This window comes from Tachyglossus aculeatus, chromosome X1 (assembly GCF_015852505.1).
Source record: "Tachyglossus aculeatus isolate mTacAcu1 chromosome X1, mTacAcu1.pri, whole genome shotgun sequence".
In the NCBI taxonomy this organism is placed as follows: Eukaryota; Metazoa; Chordata; class Mammalia; order Monotremata; family Tachyglossidae; genus Tachyglossus; species Tachyglossus aculeatus.
In genome coordinates, this window is record NC_052101.1 from 4,686,315 (window position 1) to 4,705,025 (window position 18,711).

An 18,711-nucleotide genomic window follows, 5' to 3' on the forward strand; every position below is an offset into this window, starting at 1 on the left:
CAACATCTAGAGACGGTCCCTACCCAACAGCGGGCTCACAGTCTAGGAGGGGGAGACAGAGAACAAAACCAAACATATGAGCAAAATAAAATAAATAGAATAAACATAAAATAAACATAAGACTGTGAGCCCCCCATGGGACAACCTCATCATCATCATCATCAATCGTATTTATTGAGCGCTTACTGTGTGCTGAGAACTGTACTAAGTGCTTACTAACTGTACTAACCTGTACTAACCTGATCACCTTGTAATCTCCCCAGCGCTTAGAACAGTGCTTTGCACATAGTAAGCGCTTAATAAATGCCATTATTATTATTATTATTATTATAAATAGAATAAAATGGGGATTTAAGACTGTGAGCCCCATGTGGGGCAACCTGGTATCCCCTGCAGCGCTTAGAACAGTGCTTGGCACATAGTAAGCGCTTAACAAATGCCATCGTTATTATTATTATTATAATTGACTCGCAGAACAACTATTATTTTACTCCTAACAATTATACGGTTATAAATTTCTCTCTTTCCTATTACCTTTTAGCATCCTTAAGAGCACGGCTCCCGTCTTTTACTTATTAGCGCTCAGTGCAGTGCTCTGTTCGCCGTAGGTGCTCGCCAAATGCAACCGATAAGCTGACTGCATAGAAGATGTCATAAATACCGGTGTGGACACTGAGGCTGCTCCCTTGTAAAACAGATTTAAATCCTTTATTAGGGGAGGGATAATCAGATGGTCCGACGATTTCACTGATTTCACCGTTGGACGGAACAGGTTTTCTACCTTTACCCGCGTCTTCGGAAATAGCTATTGTTTAGAAAGTCTTTGCCCAACTGAGAGAGGCTAAACCGCCCTGACCCGGGGAAATATCTCCCCCTTCTAGATTGTGAGCCCGTTATTGGGTAGGGACCATCTCTATATCAATCAATCAATCAATCAATTGTATTTATTGAGCGCTTACTGTGTGCAGAGCGCTGTACTAAGCACTTGGGAAGTACAACATATAGAGACAGTCCCTACCCAACAGTGGGCTCACAGTCTCGGGTAGGGACCGTCTCTATATGCTGCCGACTTGTACTTCCCAAGCGCTTAGTACAGCGCTCTGCACACAGTAAGCGCTCGATAAATACGACTGAATGACTGAATGAATGAATGAATGAATGAATGAAATCTGACTGGAAAGGGAGGTTTCTAAAATTAAAGCTGGCCCTGGATACCGTTCCTAACCGCTTATCCCGTTTAGCCTCCTCGGGGCCAAGGACGATGGCCGCTTGCTACACGCGCATTCTTGCTTAGCGTTCAGTACAGTGCCCTGCAGATGGTGAGCTCTCAATAAATATAATAATAATAATATATAATAAATAATAATAAAATTATTACTACCGCCTGCAGCGTCTCTGACCGCTCGGCGCTCTTTAAGCGGGCAGGATGCGAGTGTGGGCTGTTGCTGGTCCATTCCCGCCCCCATCATCATCATCAATCGTATTTACTGAGCGCCTACAATGTGCAGAGCACTGTACTAAGCGCTTGGGAAGTACAAATTGGCAGATCCCCGTCAGACAGATCCCTCTCTTGAAAACGCATCCCCTTGCAAGACGCAGACAGTCTTCGGGTCTCCTTCCTAGGGTTAAAGACGGAGAGTTTGGTGGTCCTCAGGGAGAACCACGGGGGGCTCAAAAACCAAGTGTGCGTGCGTAGGTGCGTGGGTGAGAGAGAGATGGAGGGAGGGATTTCTACTTCTCTGACTCTTAACAGAGGGCAAGGAGGCCCGGGGTTTTAACTGAGTCACGCTGGCATCAGCGTTAGGCCCGTCCGTCGGCCCCCTCACGAGCTCAGAATCAGCCCATACCCCATTTGCTCCCCCTTCTCCCCTCCCCATTTCTCTTCCCTCCCCCTCTCTCCTCTCCACTGGTTTGTGACGGACAAACCAGGCTGTTAAAAGTAAGAATAGAATAAGTACGTTCTAGAATATAATATATATAATATATTCTAACATTCTAGACTATTCTAGACTATAACAATATTCTAGAATATAATATTCTAGAATATATTCTAGAATATATTATATATATTATATATTATATAATATATCATATAATATATTATATATGGTTTAATATAAATATAAAATATAAATATAAACGTAATATGAAATAAATATATATAATATTAAATATTACATATAATTATGTAATATATTATAAAATATAATACTATATATTATTATATATTATATACTATATTATTATTATATGTTATATTATATATTATATTCTATATAATATATAGAATATATATAGAATATAATATATTCTATATATATTATATATAGAATATACATTGTATAATATAATATATATAATAATAATATAATATATAATAATATATAGTATGTATATTATATGTTATATTGTTATATATATTATACTATATATTATATTCTATATAATATATATTGTATATAATATGATATATATAATAATATAATATATTATATATAATAACATATAATATTATTATGTATATTATATGTTATATTATTATTATATATTATATTATATATATTATATTCTATATGATATAGAGAATATATACAGAATATAATATATTCTATATATTATATATAGAATATATATTGTATATATATTACATATATAGAATATATATAGAATATAATATATATTATATTCTATATAATATATAGAATATATATAGAATATAATATTCTAGAATATAAGAATAAGTATAGAAATCGCCCCCCCCCCAGCTAACCTTCTATCATCATCAATCGTATTTATTGAGCGCTTACTATGTGCAGAGCACTGTACTAAGCGCTTATAATAATAATGGTGTTTATTAAGCACTTGCTCTGTGCAAAGCACTGTTCTAAGCGCTGAGGGGGGAACAAAGTGATCAGGTTGTCCCACATGGGGCTCACAGTCTTAATCCCCATTTTACAGATGAGGTAACTGAGGCTCAGAGAAATTGTGACTTGCCCAACGCCACACAACAAGCATGTGGCGGAGCATGGATTCGAACCCATGACCCTGTGAGTCCCAGGCCTGTGCTCTATCCACTATGCCACCTTTCCACCCCACTATGCCACCTTTCCACCTTTCTCTCCGTTTGTCCTGGGAGTCGGAAAGGAACGGGGCCCAAGGCTGGGGCAAGGTTTGGCGGGACAGGGGGGAAAGCGGGTGGAGAAAGGATGGATCCCTTTCCGTCACGGAATCAATCAATCAATCGTATTTATTGAGCGCTTACTGTGTGCAGAGCACTGCACTAAGCGATTGGGAAGTACAAGTTGGCAGCATTCATTCATTCATTCAATCGTATTTATTGAGCGCTTACTGTGCGCAGAGCACTGGACTAAGCGCTTGGGAAGGACGAGTTCATTCAGTCGTATTTATTGAGCGCTTGCTGTGTGCAGAGCACTGGACTAAGCGCTTGGGAAGTCCATGTTGGCAACACACAGAGACGATCCCTACCCAACAGTGGGCTCACAGTCTAGAAGGGGGGAGACAGACAACAAAACATATTAACAAAATAAAATGAATAGAATAAATACAGACAAGTAAAATAAATAAGTAAAATAAATAAATCTACTCCACGCTTAGCAGAGTATCTACTCCAGTGCTTAGTACATAGTAAACGCTTAACAAATATCATTTTAAAAAATTAATAAATAACAGAGCTTCATTCTGAGAATTCCCCTGCCTGGGGGCGTAACTCGAGGGAAAGGCATGGAGGGAGAACACATATAGAGACGGTCCCTACCCAACAGTGGGCTCACAGTCTAGAAGGGGGAGACAGAGAACAAAACCAAATATATTAACAAAATAAAATAAATAGGATATGTACAAGTAAAATAAATAAGTAATAAATACTTACAAATATATACAGGTGCTGTGGGGAAGGGAAGGAGGTAAGGTGGGGGGGGGATGGAGAGGGGGAGAGGAAGGAGGGGGCTCAGTGTGGGAAGGCTTCCTGGAGGAGGTGAGCTCTCAGTAGGGCCTTGAAGGGAGAAAGAGAGCTAACTTGGCGGCTTGACAGAAGCAGCAGGAGCAAAGACCAGGCCAAACAGCTCAGCTGGGGCGGGCAGAGACCCGCCACGGTTCAGAGAAAGGACCAGAAAGGGAACATAATCGGATTTATTACTCTATTTATTTATTTATTTATTTAACTTGTACAGATCTATTCTATTTATTTTATTTTGTTAGTATGTTTGTTTTTTTTTTTTTTTCTCTGTCTCCCCCTTTTAGGCTGTGAGCCCACTGTTGGGTAGGGACCGTCTCTATATGTTGCCAACTTGTACTTCCCAAGCGCTTAGTACAGTGCTCTGCACACAGTAAGCGCTCAATAAATACGACTAATTGATTGTATATACGTTTGTACATATTTACTACTCTATTTACTTATTTATTTTACTTGTACATATCTATTCTATTTATTTTATTTTAATATGTTTGGTTTTGTTCTCCGTCTCCCCCTTTTAGACTGTGAGCCCACTGTTGGGTAGGGACTGTCTCTATATGTTGCCAATTTGTACTTCCCAAGCGCTTAGTACAGTGCTCTGCACATAGTAAGTGCTCAATAAATACGATTGATGATGATGATGATGATGATGTTGGGTAGGGACCGTCTCTATATGTTGCCAATTTGTACTTCCCAAGCGCTTAGTGCAGTGCTCTGCACACAGTAAGCGCTCAATAAATATGATTGATTGATTGATTGATAGATAATCGGCGGTCGCCGCGGTATCCCGCGGCTGAAAAGACGTCCCATCCGAAACGACCCGAGGGGAAATGAATGCAGCTGTCATCCTGAGACGGATGGCCGCGCGGGGCTATCTGTGAAATCCGCCATTAATTAGCCTAATTAATTCCCCGCTACACTAGGCCTTCCGTGCAACGCGGCGGCGGGAATTCTATTCCAGAGACTACGGCAGCTCTGCAGATCCTGTCACCCAGGTTGTACCTTCATCATGAGCAGACAGTTTGCCACGGAGTACATCACCCGGGCCAGGCGTGACCTCCACAGCTGAACGGAGGCTGCAAAATAAGAGCCGTTCGTGAGTGCGCACAAAGAAATCACAAGCTCTTCCCGGCTATCAATTCCTGGGTCCTGGGAATTCGGATGGAAAAGACCCCCAACCCTTCCCGCCCCGTTAACAACGCCGGTCTTAATCAATCAATCGCATTTATTGAGCGCTTACTGTGTGCAGAGCACTGTACTAAGCGCTTGGGAAGTCCAAGTTGGCAACACATAGAGACGGTCCCTACCCAACAGTGGGCTCACAGTCTAAAAGCCCTTAAGCCCTGAACATAACAATAATAATAATAATGGCATTTGTTAAGCGCTTACTTCTCCCCCTTTGTCTCCCCCTTCTAGACTGTGAGCCCACTGTTGGGTAGGGACTGTCTCTATATGTTGCCAACTTGTACTTCCCAAGCGCTTAGTACAGTGCTCTGCACACAGTAAGTGCCCAATAAATACGATTGAATGAATGAATGAATGAATGCAAAGTCAGAGGGCTTTGGAGTCAGAGGTCATGGGTTCAAATTCCAGCTCCGCCAATTGTCAGCTGTGTGACTTTGGGCAAGTCGCTTAATAATAATAATAATAATAATAATAATTTTGGTATTAGTCGCTTACTATGTGCAAAGCACTGTCCTAAGCGCTGGGGAGGATACGAGGTGATCAGGTTGTCCCATTTGGGGCTCACAATCTTAATCCCCATTTCACACTGAGGCGCAGAGAAGTGAAGTGACCTGGCCAAAGTCACCCAGCTGACAAGCGACGGAGCCGGGATTAGAACCCGTGACCTCTGACTCCTAAGCCCGGGCTCCTTCCACTGAGCCACGCTGCTTCTCTGGGCCTCAGTTGCCACATCTGTAAAATGGGGATGAAGACCGTGAGCCCCCCGGGGGACAACCTGATCACCTTGTGACCTCCCCGTCGCTTAGACAAGTGCTTTGCACATAGTAAGCGTTGGTGCTTTGCACACAGTAAGCGCTTAACAAATACCATTATTATTATTATTATTATTATGAAGCGCTTTCCACTGACTCCAAAGCCCGGGCTTGTTACATTGCGGCACGCTTTTTTTTCCAATAATTTAAAAGAGTGATTTTAGAATGGGAAATGGCTAGTTATCTGCGAGATTTTTTTTTTTTTTTTGCTTGCTATGCCTTTCAAAATTCTATTGGCGTGTAAATTTTTCTAGATCGGATTAGCTGGTAATTATCCGAATGAATTCAGTCGGGCAGAAAATGAGAACGCATTTACCATCGCTCTCTAGTTCTTTCTTTCACGCTCCCCCCGCGACCCCCCGTCTATTTCTCTCTCCCCCTTCTCTTCTGCCACGCATCCAGTTAAATCGGAAGTGTGAGCTACCGAGAAGGCGCAGTGGAAAGAGCCCGGGCTTCGGAGTCAGAGGTCACGGGTTCAAATCCCGGCTCCGCCCCTTGTCAGCTGGGTGACTTTGGGCAAGTCACTTCACTTCTCTGGGCCTCAGTTCCCTCATCTGGAAAATGAGGACTGTGAGCCCCCCGTGGGACAACCTGATCACCTTGTAACCTCTCCAGCGCTTAGAACGGTGCTTTGCACGTAGTAAGCGCTTAATAAATGCCATCGTTATTATTATTATTATTATTATTATTATTATTATGTAAAGTGGAAATGAAAGCAGAGGTGACTTCACTGGACTCCGCAGGAGCTGAAATTCTGGCCACGGCCTGGACAGAAAGAACCCGCAGCCCACGGTGGTGATTTTGGTCCTGACAAGTCGACGTCCCCGCAAGCTAAATCAACCCATTTTCCCCAACCTGAGAAGCAGCGTGGCTCAGTGGAAAGAGCCCGGGCTTTGGAGCCCGGAGTCATGAGTTCAAATCCCGGCTCCGCCCCTTGTCAGCTGTGTGACTTTGGGCAAGTCACTTCACTTCTCTGGGCCTCAGTTCCCTCATCTGGAAAATGGGGACTGTGTGCCCCACGGGGGACAACCTGTTCACCCTGTAACCTCCCCAGTGCTTAGAACGGTGCTTTGAACATAGTAAGCGCTTAATAAATGCTATCATTATTCATTCATTCATTCAATCGCATTTATTGAGCGCTTACTGTGAACAGAGCACTGTACTAAGCGCTTGGGAAGTACAAGTTGGCAACATATAGAGACGGTCCCTACCCGACAACGGGCTCACAGTCTGGTCATTTGGTTTTGTTCTTTGGTTTTGTTCTCCGTCTCCCCCTTTTAGACTGTGAGCCCACTGTTGGGTAGGGACTGTCTCTATATGTTGCCAACTTGTACTTCCCAAGCGCTTAGTACAGCGCTCTGCACACAGTAAGCGCTCAATAAAGACGACTGATTGGTCAAACTGTATTGTCCTCTCCCAAGCACTTAGTACAGTGCTCTGCACACAGTAAGCGCTCAATAAATACGATTGATGATGATGATGATACAGTGAGCATTCAAGAAATCCTACTGATCGACTGATACATCAACGTCTCCGCCGCTTGTGTGCTGTGTGATGTTGGGCAAGTCACTCGACTTCTCTGAGCCACAGTTACTCCATCATCTGTAAAATGACTGTGAGCCCCACGTGGGACAACCTGATTATTTTGTGTCTACCCCAGTGCTTGGGCACCTAGTAAGCGCTTCACAAATACAGTCATTACTACTGTGAACAGAGCACCGCACATCAGCAGGGTCCTAAACGTATCACGCTAAAAGCTGGGCGCTTCCCAATGGAGTCTCATTTCTCCTGCCCTTCCTCGCCTCTTCAAAACGCCGCTGGCACAAATGAGCAGCTTTTCTCCGTTCCCACGGCCCGCTGACCCTTCCCGTTCGCCCCCGTTTCCGTCAACCAGATTTTTCCCGCTCGGGCTCCGACCGTCCCCGGATACCCCCCTTCTCCGCAGACTCCATTTTCCCAGCTCCGGATCCCTCCCCTGACATTCGGGATTCTCCGGCGGTTCTGTTGGGCACCACGGCCACCCCGCCCTCAATCAATCAATCAATCGTATTTATCGAGTGCTTAAGCTCGATTTATCGAGAGAAGCAGCGTGGCTCAGTGGGAAGAGCCCTGGCTTTGGAGTCCGAGGTCATGGGTTCGAATCCCGGCTCCGCCATGTGTCTGCTGTGTGACCTTGGGCAAGTCACTTGACTTCTCCGGGTCTCAGTTACCTCATCTGTAAAATGGGGATAAAGACTGTGAGCCCCATGTGGGACAAGTTGATCACCTTGTATCCCCCCCAGCGCTTAGAACAGTGCTCTGAACATAGTAAGCACTTAATAAATGCCATTATTATTATTATTATTATTATTAAGCACTTGGGAAGTACAAGTTGGCAAGTTGGCAACGTACAATTTCCCTCCTCTCGGGAACTCTAATTAGGGCTCTCGTTAAAGCCCTTACTCCGAGCGAGGCGTCAGGGTAGATACCAGAGAAGCAGCGTGGCTCAGTGGAAAGAGCCCGGGCTTTGGAGCCAGAGGTCACGGGTTCAAATCCCAGCTCCGCCAATTGTCAGCTGGGTGACTTTGGGCAAGTCACTTCACTTCTCTGGGCCTCAGTTCCCTCATCTGGAAAATGAGGATTGACTGTGAGCCCCCTCTGGGACAACCTGATCACCTTTTATCCTCCCCAGCGCTTAGAACAGTGCTTTGCACATAGTAAGTGCTTAATGTATATATGTTTGTACGGATTTATTACTCTATTTATTTTACTTGTACATATCTATTCTATTTATTTTATTTTGTTAATATGCTTTGTTTTGTTCTCTGTCTCCCCCTTCTAGACTGTGAGCCTACTGTTGGGTAGGGACCGTCTCTATATGTTGCCAACTTGGACTTCCCAAGCGCTTAGTACAGTGCTCTGCACACAGTAAGCGCTCAATAAATACGATTGATTGATTGATTAGAGCACTGTGCTAAGCGTTTAGGAGAGAACAGAAGCAGCGCGGCTCAGTGGAAAGAGCCCGGGCTTGGGAGTCAGAGGTCACGGGTTCTAGTCCCGGCTCTGCCACTTGTCAGCTGTGTGACTTTGGGCAAGTCACTTAACTTCTCTGTGCCTCAGTTCCCTCATCTGTAAACCGGGGATTAAGACTGTGAGCCCCACGTGGGACAACCTTGATTACCTTGTATCCACCCCCCCACAGCTCTTAGAACAGTGCTTGGCACATGGTAAAGCGGTTAACAAATACCAACATTATTATTATTACTACAGAGCTTACAGTCTCCAGACCGTAAGTCCAGATCTTTGAAAGTAGGGGCAAATGGAAATCGCCTCCCCCATCTCCAAGAAAAAATATTTATGAATCTTTCAAAAATGGCCAAATTCTCCAGATTTCCCATTCCAAAACACATATCGTTTCTAAGGATGCCAATTAAAAGAGTAAGAATTCACACAAATGAGCTACATCAGCCTAAGTCAAACCGCTAATTTATGGTGAATTCAAAACTGGCTCAAGTCCTAAATTTTAGAAATGAGAATATGCAAAACAAAACAAAACAAAAACCCTTTCAACTCCCCTCAACCCCATCAACAAAAACCTTAGGGCTTTTTCAAAAACATCAGTCCTATTTTTTTTTTTTTTAATGTAGTGATCGTTAAAGTAAAACCCTAAAAAATTATCCAGAGACCGTTAATTGAATGTTCCTGGGGTGAGTGATGGAAAAATGAGGGTTAGGATCAGAGCTTAAGGGTCTCTCACACCTTCCTGTTCGACCTGAAAATGCATTTTTCCAATGGAGCACTTTCAAATGTCTGCCTGGCGATGCTAAGCAGTTTCTGGGCAGAGCTGTGATCTGTAATAATAAAAATTACGGCATTTATGAAAGACTTAACTCTGCGCTAAGCAGTGGAGGAGACGCGAGATTATGAGACTGAATAGAGTTCCCGCCTCACACGGGGCTAAACGTCGTCTTGTATCTACCCCAGATCTTTGTACGGTGCTTGGTGTGTAGTAAGCACTTAATAAATACCATTTCGGTTTTTTTTAAAAGGATGGATGTTTAGTAAAGGTTTTCTAATGCCTGGACGCGGAAAGTCCGTCAGGAACGCACTCGATGCAGAGCCGTCCATCGGACAGAAACGAAACACGGCTACTATATGTCGGCAGTGAGAAACGAGTGGATTTGCCACCTAGGTATCCGACCAAGGCATTAACCGACTTGAAAAGACGTATAGAGAACTAAAGTGAAGCCTACGGGCTTGATTAAACTGAGACCCCAAAAGAAACTGTGTATAAAAGGTTCAATCAATCAATCGTATTTACTGAGAGCTGACTGTGTGCACAGCACTGTACTAAGCGCTTGGGAAGTCCAAGTTGGCAACGTATAGAGACGGTCCCTACCCAACAGTGGGCTCACAGTCTAGAAGGGGGAGACAGAACAAAACCAAACATATTAACAGAACAAAATAAATAGAATAGATATGTACAAGTAAAATAAATAAATAGAGTAATAAATACCCACGTGAAAAGTGCCCTCTTCCCGAGTTTGTATTAAATCCCATATATGTAGGTCAGCAAACGCAAGGGCTATCAATAGTTGGGGTCGTGTATATATATATATATATATATATATATATATATATATATAGAATACAGGGCTGGGCTTTTATCTCGCTCTGGACCTGGAAACGTCTAACCCGCTGCAGAGAATTTCCCAATTTCTGTTCATTTGTGGGGCTCTGCAGAGCCTACGTAAACGGAAAACACTAAGTTGAGTTTCGAAAATCAATCAATCATATTTATTGAGCGCTTACTATGTGCAGAGCACTGTACTAAGCGCTTGGGAAGTACAAATTGGCAACATATAGAGACAGTCCCTACCCAACATTGGGCTCACAATCTGGGTTTAGCCACCAGTGCGCTTCGGAGGGAGCGGTGGCTTCCCGGCTCCGCCGCTTGTCAGCTGTGTGACTTGGGGCGAGTCACTTCACGTCTCTGGGCCTCAGGGACCTCATCTGCAAAATGGGGATGAAGACTGCGAGCCCCACCTGATTACCGTGCATCCCCGCCAGCGCTTAGAACAGTGCTTTGCACATAGTAAGCGTGAAATAAATGCTATTATTATCATTATTAGACTGTGAGCCCACTGTTGGGTAGGGACTGTCTCTATATGTTGCCAATTTGTACTTCCCAAGCGCTTAGTACAGTGCTCTGCACATAGTAAGCGCTCAATAAATACGATTGATGATGATGATGATGATTCTTCTTCTTCTTTTCTTCATCCTTTTCGTCGTCCCGTTTCTCTCCGTTCCACCGTCTGCCGGTTAGGGAGACCACAAGCCGGAGTTCTCCGCACCGCAGAGGTAGGGACTATCTCTATATGTTGCCAACTTGTACTTCCCAAGCGCTTAGTACAGTGCTCTGCACACAGTAAGCGCTCAATAAATACGACTGATGATGATGATCGTCAATCAATCGATCAGTGGGATTTACTGAGCACTGATTGTGTGCAGAGCACTGCACTAAGCGCTAGGGAGAGTCCAAAATAATGGAGTGGGTGGACACATTCCTGTGATAATCAACTGATGGTATTTATTGAGCGCTTACGGTGTGCAGAGCTCTGTACTAAGCGCCTGGGAGAGTCCGATATAGCGGAGATGAGAGACACGTTCCTGTGATATTATGAGTCAAAAAACTCCTCACCACTGGCTTTGAAGCACTTAATCACCTTACCCCCTCCTACCTCACCTCGCTACTCTCCTACTTAATAGTAATAATAATAATAATAATAATAATAATAATAATAATAATAATGGTATTTGTTAAGCGCTTACTATGTGCCAAGTACAACCCAGCCTCTAATGCTAACCTTCTCACTGTACCTCCATCTCGTCCATTCGTTCAATCGTATTTATTAACGATAATGGCATTTATTAAGCGCTTACTATGTGCAAAGCACCGTTCTAAGCGCTGGGGAGGTTACAAGGTGATCAGGGTGTCCCACGGGGGGCTCACAGTCTTGATCCCCGTTTTACAGATGAGGGAACTGAGGCACAGAGAAGTGACTTGCCCAAAGTCACACAGCTGACAATTGCGGAGCCGGGATTTGAACCCCTCCTCCCCCTTCCTATCCCCCTGTCTTACCTCCTTCCCCTCCCCACAGCACCTGTATATATGTTTGTACGTATTTATTACTCTATTTATTTCATTTGTACATACTTATTCTATTTATTTTATTTTGTTAACATGTTTTGTTTTGTTCTCTGTCTCCCCCTTCTAGACTGTGAGCCCGCCGTTGGGTAGGGACCGTCTCTATATGCTGCCAACTTGTACTTCCCAAGCGCCTAGTACAGTGCTCTGCACACAGTAAGTGCTCAATAAATAGGATTGAATGAATGAACCCATGACCTCTGACTCCAAAGCCCGGGCTCTTTCCACGGAGCCACGCTGCTTTACTGCGTGCAGAGCACTGGACTAAGCGCTTGGAAAGTACAATTCAGCAACGGATAAGCGACAATCCCTACCCAACAATGGGGCCACGGTCTAGACGCCTTCCCTGACTAAGCCCATTCATTCAATCCTCTTTATTGCTCAGATTATTGCTCTCCCCCACTATTCAATCAATCAATCGTATTTATTGAGCGCTTCCTGTGTGCAGAGCACTGTACTATTCCTATTCCTTATTGAAGGCCCATCTCCTCCAAGAAGCCTTCCCAGACTGAGCCCCCACCTTCCTCTCCCTCTCCTCTCCCTCGCCTTACCTCCTTCCCTTCCCCACAGCACCTGTATATATATGTTTGTACGGATTTATTACTCTATTTATTTATTTATTTTACTTGTACATAGCTATTCTATTTATTTTCTTTTGTTAATATGTTTTGTTTTGTTGTCTGTCTCCCCCTTCTAGACCGTGAGCCCACTGTTGGGTAGGGACCGTCTCTAGACGCTGCCAGCTTGTACTTCCCAAGCGCTTAGTCCAGTGCTCTGCACATAGTAAGCGCTCAATAAATACGATTGATTGATTGATTTACTGAGCGCTTTCTGTGCGCAAAGCACTGTACTAATAAAAATAATAATTATGGTATCTGTTAAGCACTTACTATGAGCCAAGCACCGTTCTTCTATCTCGCCATCGACCTCTCGGCCGCATCCTACCTCCGGCCTGGAATGCCCTCCCGCCTATCAGACAGATCATTGCTCTCCCCTACAATTCCTTATTGAAGGCCCATCTCCTCCAAGAAGCCTTCCCTGATTGAGCCCTCTTCTCCCACCCCCCCTTCTGCATCTCTCTGACTTGCTTCTTCATTCATCCTCCCTCCCATTCCCACGCCACACATGTATTTAGCCGGCTAAATCTGTTCCTTCCTCTCCCCCTCGTCACCCTCTCCATCCCCCACATCTTACCTCCTTCCCTTCCCCACAGCACCTGTATATATGTATATATGTTTATACATATTTATTACTCTATTTATTTATTTATTTTACTTGTACATATCTATTCTATTTATTTTATTTTGTTACTACGTTTGGTTCTGTTCTCTGTCTCCCCCTTATAGACTGTGAGCCCACTGCTGGGTAGGGACTGTCTCTATATGTTGCCAACTTGTACTTCCCAAGCGCTCAGTACAGTGCTCTGCACACAGTAAGCGCTCAATAAATACGACTGATTGATTGATTGTTATCTATTTATTTAGGCATAGTAACGGCTGTCTCCCCCTCTAGACTGTAAGCAGGTTGTGGGCAGGGGATGTGTGACTTCTAGACTGTGAGTCCGCTGTTGGGTAGGGACCATCTCTCTATGTTGCCAACTTGGACTTCCCAAGCGCTTAGTCCAGTGCTCTGCACACAGTAAGCGCTCAATAAATACGACTGAATGAATGAAAGTGTGTCTGTCTGTTCTTTTGTCCTCTCCCAAGTGCTTAATACAGTTCTTTGCACACAGTAAGCGCTCCATAGTACATGTTTATTGCTCTATTTATTTTACTTGTACATATTTATTCTATTTATTTGATTTTGTTAATATGTTTGGTTTTGTTCTCTATCTCCCCCTTCTAGATGTGAGCCCACTGTTGGGTAGGGACCATCTCTAGATGTTGCCAACTTGTACTTCCCAAGCGCTTAGTACAGTGCTCTGCACACAGTAAGTGCTTAATAAATACAATTGATTGATTTATTGACTGAATGAATACGATAATCAGTCGATGGTACTGATTGAGCTCTTTCTGTGTACAGAGCACTGTACTAAGTGCTTGGGAGAGTCCGATATAGCAGAGTTGGTAGACATTCATTCATTCAATCGTATTTACTGAGCGCTTACTGTGTGCAGAGCACTGTACTAAGCGCTTGGGAAGTCCAAGTCGGCAACATATAGAGCCGGTCCCTACCCAACAGTGGGTTCACAGTCTAGAAGGGGGAGACAGACAACAAAACAAAACATATTAACAAATTAAAATAGAATAAATATGTACAAGTAAAACAGAGTAATAAATATGTACAAACATAAATACATATATACAGACATGCTCCCTGCCGACATAGAAAAGTGTTTGGCACATAGGCACATATTCTATTTACTTTATTTGTACATATTTATTCTATTTATTTTGTTAATATGTTTCGTTTTGTTCTCTGTCTCCCCCTTCTAGACCGTGAGCCCACTGTTGGGTAGGGACCGTCTCTAGATGTTGCCAACTTGGATTTCCCAAGCGCTTAGTCCAGTGCTCTGCACACAGTAAGCACTCAATAAATATGACTGATTGATTGATTGTTGGGTAGGGAGCGTCTCTAGATGTTACCAACTTGTACTTCCCAAGCGCTCAGTACAGTGCTCTGCAAGCGCTCAATAAATACGATTGAATGAATAGTAAGCGCTTAATAAATGCCATTAATATTTACTGGACACAGAAGCCACCTCTCCTTTCCCAAGCAGCTCTCCTTCCAGACCTCCGACCTCCCATTATTGGAGAATGGCAGCCAACTCGGTTTCCCCTCAGGCATCTAGAAATTTACAGCACTGATCTGATCACGCTGCGAAGCAGCGTGGCTCAGTGGAAAGAGCCCGGGCTTTGGAGTCAGAGGTCGTGGGTTCGAATCCCGGCTCCACCACATGCCTGCCGTGTGACCTTCGGCAAGTCACTTCACTCCTCTGAGCCTCACTGACCTCATCTGTAAAATGGGGATTAAGACCGTGAGCCCCGCGTGGGACAACCTGATCACCTTGTATCCCCCCAGCGCATAGAACAGTGCTTTGCACATAGTAAGCGCTTAACAAATGCCGTCATTATTATTATTATCAGGTGTTTGAGACAAATCCAACAGGCCATACCCGGACAAGTGACCTTTTTTTTCTTTTTTTTTTTTTTAAGGAAAACTTCCTTCTTGCGCATAGTAAGCGCTTAACAAATGCCGTCATTATTATTATTATCAGGTGTTTGAAACAAATCCAACAGGCCGTACCGGACAAGTGACATTTTTTTTCTTTTTTTTTTTTAAGGAAAACTTCCTTCTTGCACATAGTAAGCGCTTAACAAATGCCATCATTATTATTATTATCAGGTGTTTGAAACAAATCCAACAGGCCGTACCCGAACAAGTGACTTTTTTTTTCTTTTTTTTTTTTTTTAAGGAAAACTTCCTTCTTGCGCATAGTAAGCGCTTAACAAATGCCATCATTATTATTATTATCAGGTGTTTGAAACAAATCCAACAGGCCGTACCGGACAAGTGACATTTTTTTTCTTTTTTTTTTTTTAAGGAAAACTTCCTTCTTGCACATAGTAAGCGCTTAACAAATGCCATCATTATTATTATTATCAGGTGTTTGAAACAAATCCAACAGGCCGTACCCGAACAAGTGACTTTTTTTTTCTTTTTTTTTTTTTTTTAAGGAAAACTTCCTTCTTGCGCATAGTAAGCGCTTAACAAATGCCGTCATTATTATTATCATCAGGTGTTTGAAACAAATCCAACAGGCCGTACCGGACAAGTGACATTTTTTTTCTTTTTTTTTTTTTAAGGAAAACTTCCTTCTTGCACATAGTAAGCGCTTAACAAATGCCATCATTATTATTATTATCAGGTGTTTGAAACAAATCCAACAGGCCGTACCCAAACAAGTGACTTTTTTTTTCTTTTTTTTTTTTTTTTTAAGGAAAACTTCCTTCTTGCGCATAGTAAGCGCTTAACAAATGCCATCATTATTATTATTATCAGGTGTTTGAAACAAATCCAACAGGCCGTACCGGACAAGTGACATTTTTTTTCTTTTTTTTTTTTTAAGGAAAACTTCCTTCTTGCACATAGTAAGCGCTTAACAAATGCCATCATTATTATTATTATCAGGTGTTTGAAACAAATCCAACAGGCCGTACCCGAACAAGTGACTTTTTTTTTCTTTTTTTTTTTTTTTTAAGGAAAACTTCCTTCTTGCGCATAGTAAGCGCTTAACAAATGCCATCATTATTATTATTATCAGGTGTTTGAAACAAATCCAACAGGCCGTACCGGACAAGTGACATTTTTTTTCTTTTTTTTTTTTTAAGGAAAACTTCCTTCTTGCACATAGTAAGCGCTTAACAAATGCCATCATTATTATTATTATCAGGTGTTTGAAACAAATCCAACAGGCCGTACCCGAACAAGTGACTTTTTTTTCTTTTTTTTTTTTTTTTTAAGGAAAACTTCCTTCTTGCGCATAGTAAGCGCTTAACAAATGCCGTCATTATTATTATCATCAGGTGTTTGAAACAAATCCAACAGGCCGTACCGGACAAGTGACATTTTTTTTCTTTTTTTTTTTTAAGGAAAACTTCCTTCTTGCACATAGTAAGCGCTTAACAAATGCCATCATTATTATTATTATCAGGTGTTTGAAACAAATCCAACAGGCCGTACCCGAACAAGTGACTTTTTTTTTCTTTTTTTTTTTTTTTTTAAGGAAAACTTCCTTCTTGCGCATAGTAAGCGCTTAACAAATGCCATCATTATTATTATTATCAGGTGTTTGAAACAAATCCAACAGGCCGTACCGGACAAGTGACATTTTTTTTCTTTTTTTTTTTTAAGGAAAACTTCCTTCTTGCACATAGTAAGCGCTTAACAAATGCCATCATTATTATTATTATCAGGTGTTTGAAACAAATCCAACAGGCCGTGCCCGGACAAGTGACCTTTTTTTTTTCTTTTTCTTTTTTTTTAAGGAAAACTTCCTTCTTGCTCATAGTAAGCGCTTAACAAATGCCGTCATTATTATTATTATCAGGTGTTTGAAACAAATCCAACAGGCCGTACCCGGACAAGTGACATTTTTTTTTCTTATTCTTTTTTTTTTTTTAAGGAAAACCTGCGTGTTGAAGGAACGAGTCAATCCCCTTGGGTTTAAGGAACACCTACCTTGCCTGTTCTCCTGGGTCAGGTTATTCAGGCTCCCATCTTCGGTAAAGCCTTGCTCCAGATTGTTCAGTATCTGGAAACGTTAGAGAGCAGCGTGAGGACTGGACAATTCATCATCGTCATCATCATCATCATCATCATCAATCGTATTTACTGAGCGCTTACTATGTGCAGAGCACTGTACTAAGCGCTTGGGAAGTCCAAGTTGGCAACATATAGAGACAGTCCCTACCCAACAGTGAGCTCACAGTCTAGAAGGGGGAGACGGAGAACAAAACCAAACATGCTACCAAAATAAAATAAATAGAATAGATATGTACAAGTAAAATAAATAAAGAGAGTAATAAATATGTACAAACATAACAAAGGCTTCCACAGCTCTCCCCTTCCATATTGCTAAGTTAACTAGACATAAAGTGCAGAGAACAGATGTGAAGTTTGGTGACTCAGGTGTTCAAATATAAAAAAAGGGGAAAAAAAAATCTTAGGAGAATTGTAAAGGCAGATCGGATAGAAAAATCCTGAGATCAGAGTTGGCTTTTTGCAAACTTTTAGGTTTTCTGTCCTTGAAAATGACTATGCGTGTTAAATCTTTTCCAACTGTTTTAACAGTGGAAAATGTTTTGGTCAGATTTGTAACCTCATAGTATTTCGATATTTAATATTGTACACTTGTTATACATTTTTATTCTATTTATTTTATTTTGTTAATCTGTTTTGTTTTGTTCTCTGTCTCCCCCTTCTAGACTTTGAGCCCACTGTTGGGTAGGGACCATCTCTATATGTTGCCAACTAGGACTTCCCAAGTGCTTAGTACAGTGCTCTGCACACAGGAAGCGCTCAATAAATACGATTGATTGATTGATTGATTGATTGACCGATTGTACACGGAGAGGGAAGGGGTTCCGGGCCAGAGGGAACCAGGGATAAAAAATGGGAATTGTTTCCAGTCAAGTCCAGGGTTGGCTATCAGTTGAGCCCACTGTTGGGTAAGGACCGTCTCTATATGTTGCCAACTTCTACTTCCCAAGCGCTTAGTACAGTGCTCTGCACACAGTAAGCGCTCAATAAATACGATTGATTGATTGATTTTTATGCCTCTTGCCTCCCTTTCCCCCCACGATCCTCTGCAGAGATTGGCTTGGGTTCATTTGGAGGCGCGTGACAAACTCCTCTAACGCGACATCAGACTCCGAGGGGACGGCCCGCCGTGTGTGAGGGCTATTTGAGCAGGGAATGTGGTTTTTGGTTGTAATTTAGAGAAGCAGGGTGGCTCAGTGGAAAGAGCCAAGCGCTCCGCACACGGTAAGCGCCCGATCGATACCATCGACGGACTGGTGCGTCCGTGAAGTAGCGCTCGCCCTCCGACCCGT

At 42.7% G+C, this 18,711-nt stretch overlaps 1 protein-coding gene across 2 annotated transcripts in view; it reads right to left on the reverse strand.

Annotated features, from left to right (window-relative positions):
- The window catches only part of TRAPPC12 (trafficking protein particle complex 12), a 68,303-nt gene that overhangs the window by 21,376 nt on the left and 28,216 nt on the right, over positions 1-18,711 (reverse strand). For both annotated transcript variants that reach the window (XM_038772569.1, XM_038772568.1), the window contains 2 exons: positions 17,339-17,411; positions 4,976-5,049 (listed from right to left, as the gene is read on the reverse strand). In XM_038772569.1, coding sequence (XP_038628497.1) covers positions 4,976-5,049; positions 17,339-17,411 — 147 coding nt within the window. The remainder of the gene's footprint in view (positions 1-4,975; positions 5,050-17,338; positions 17,412-18,711) is intronic.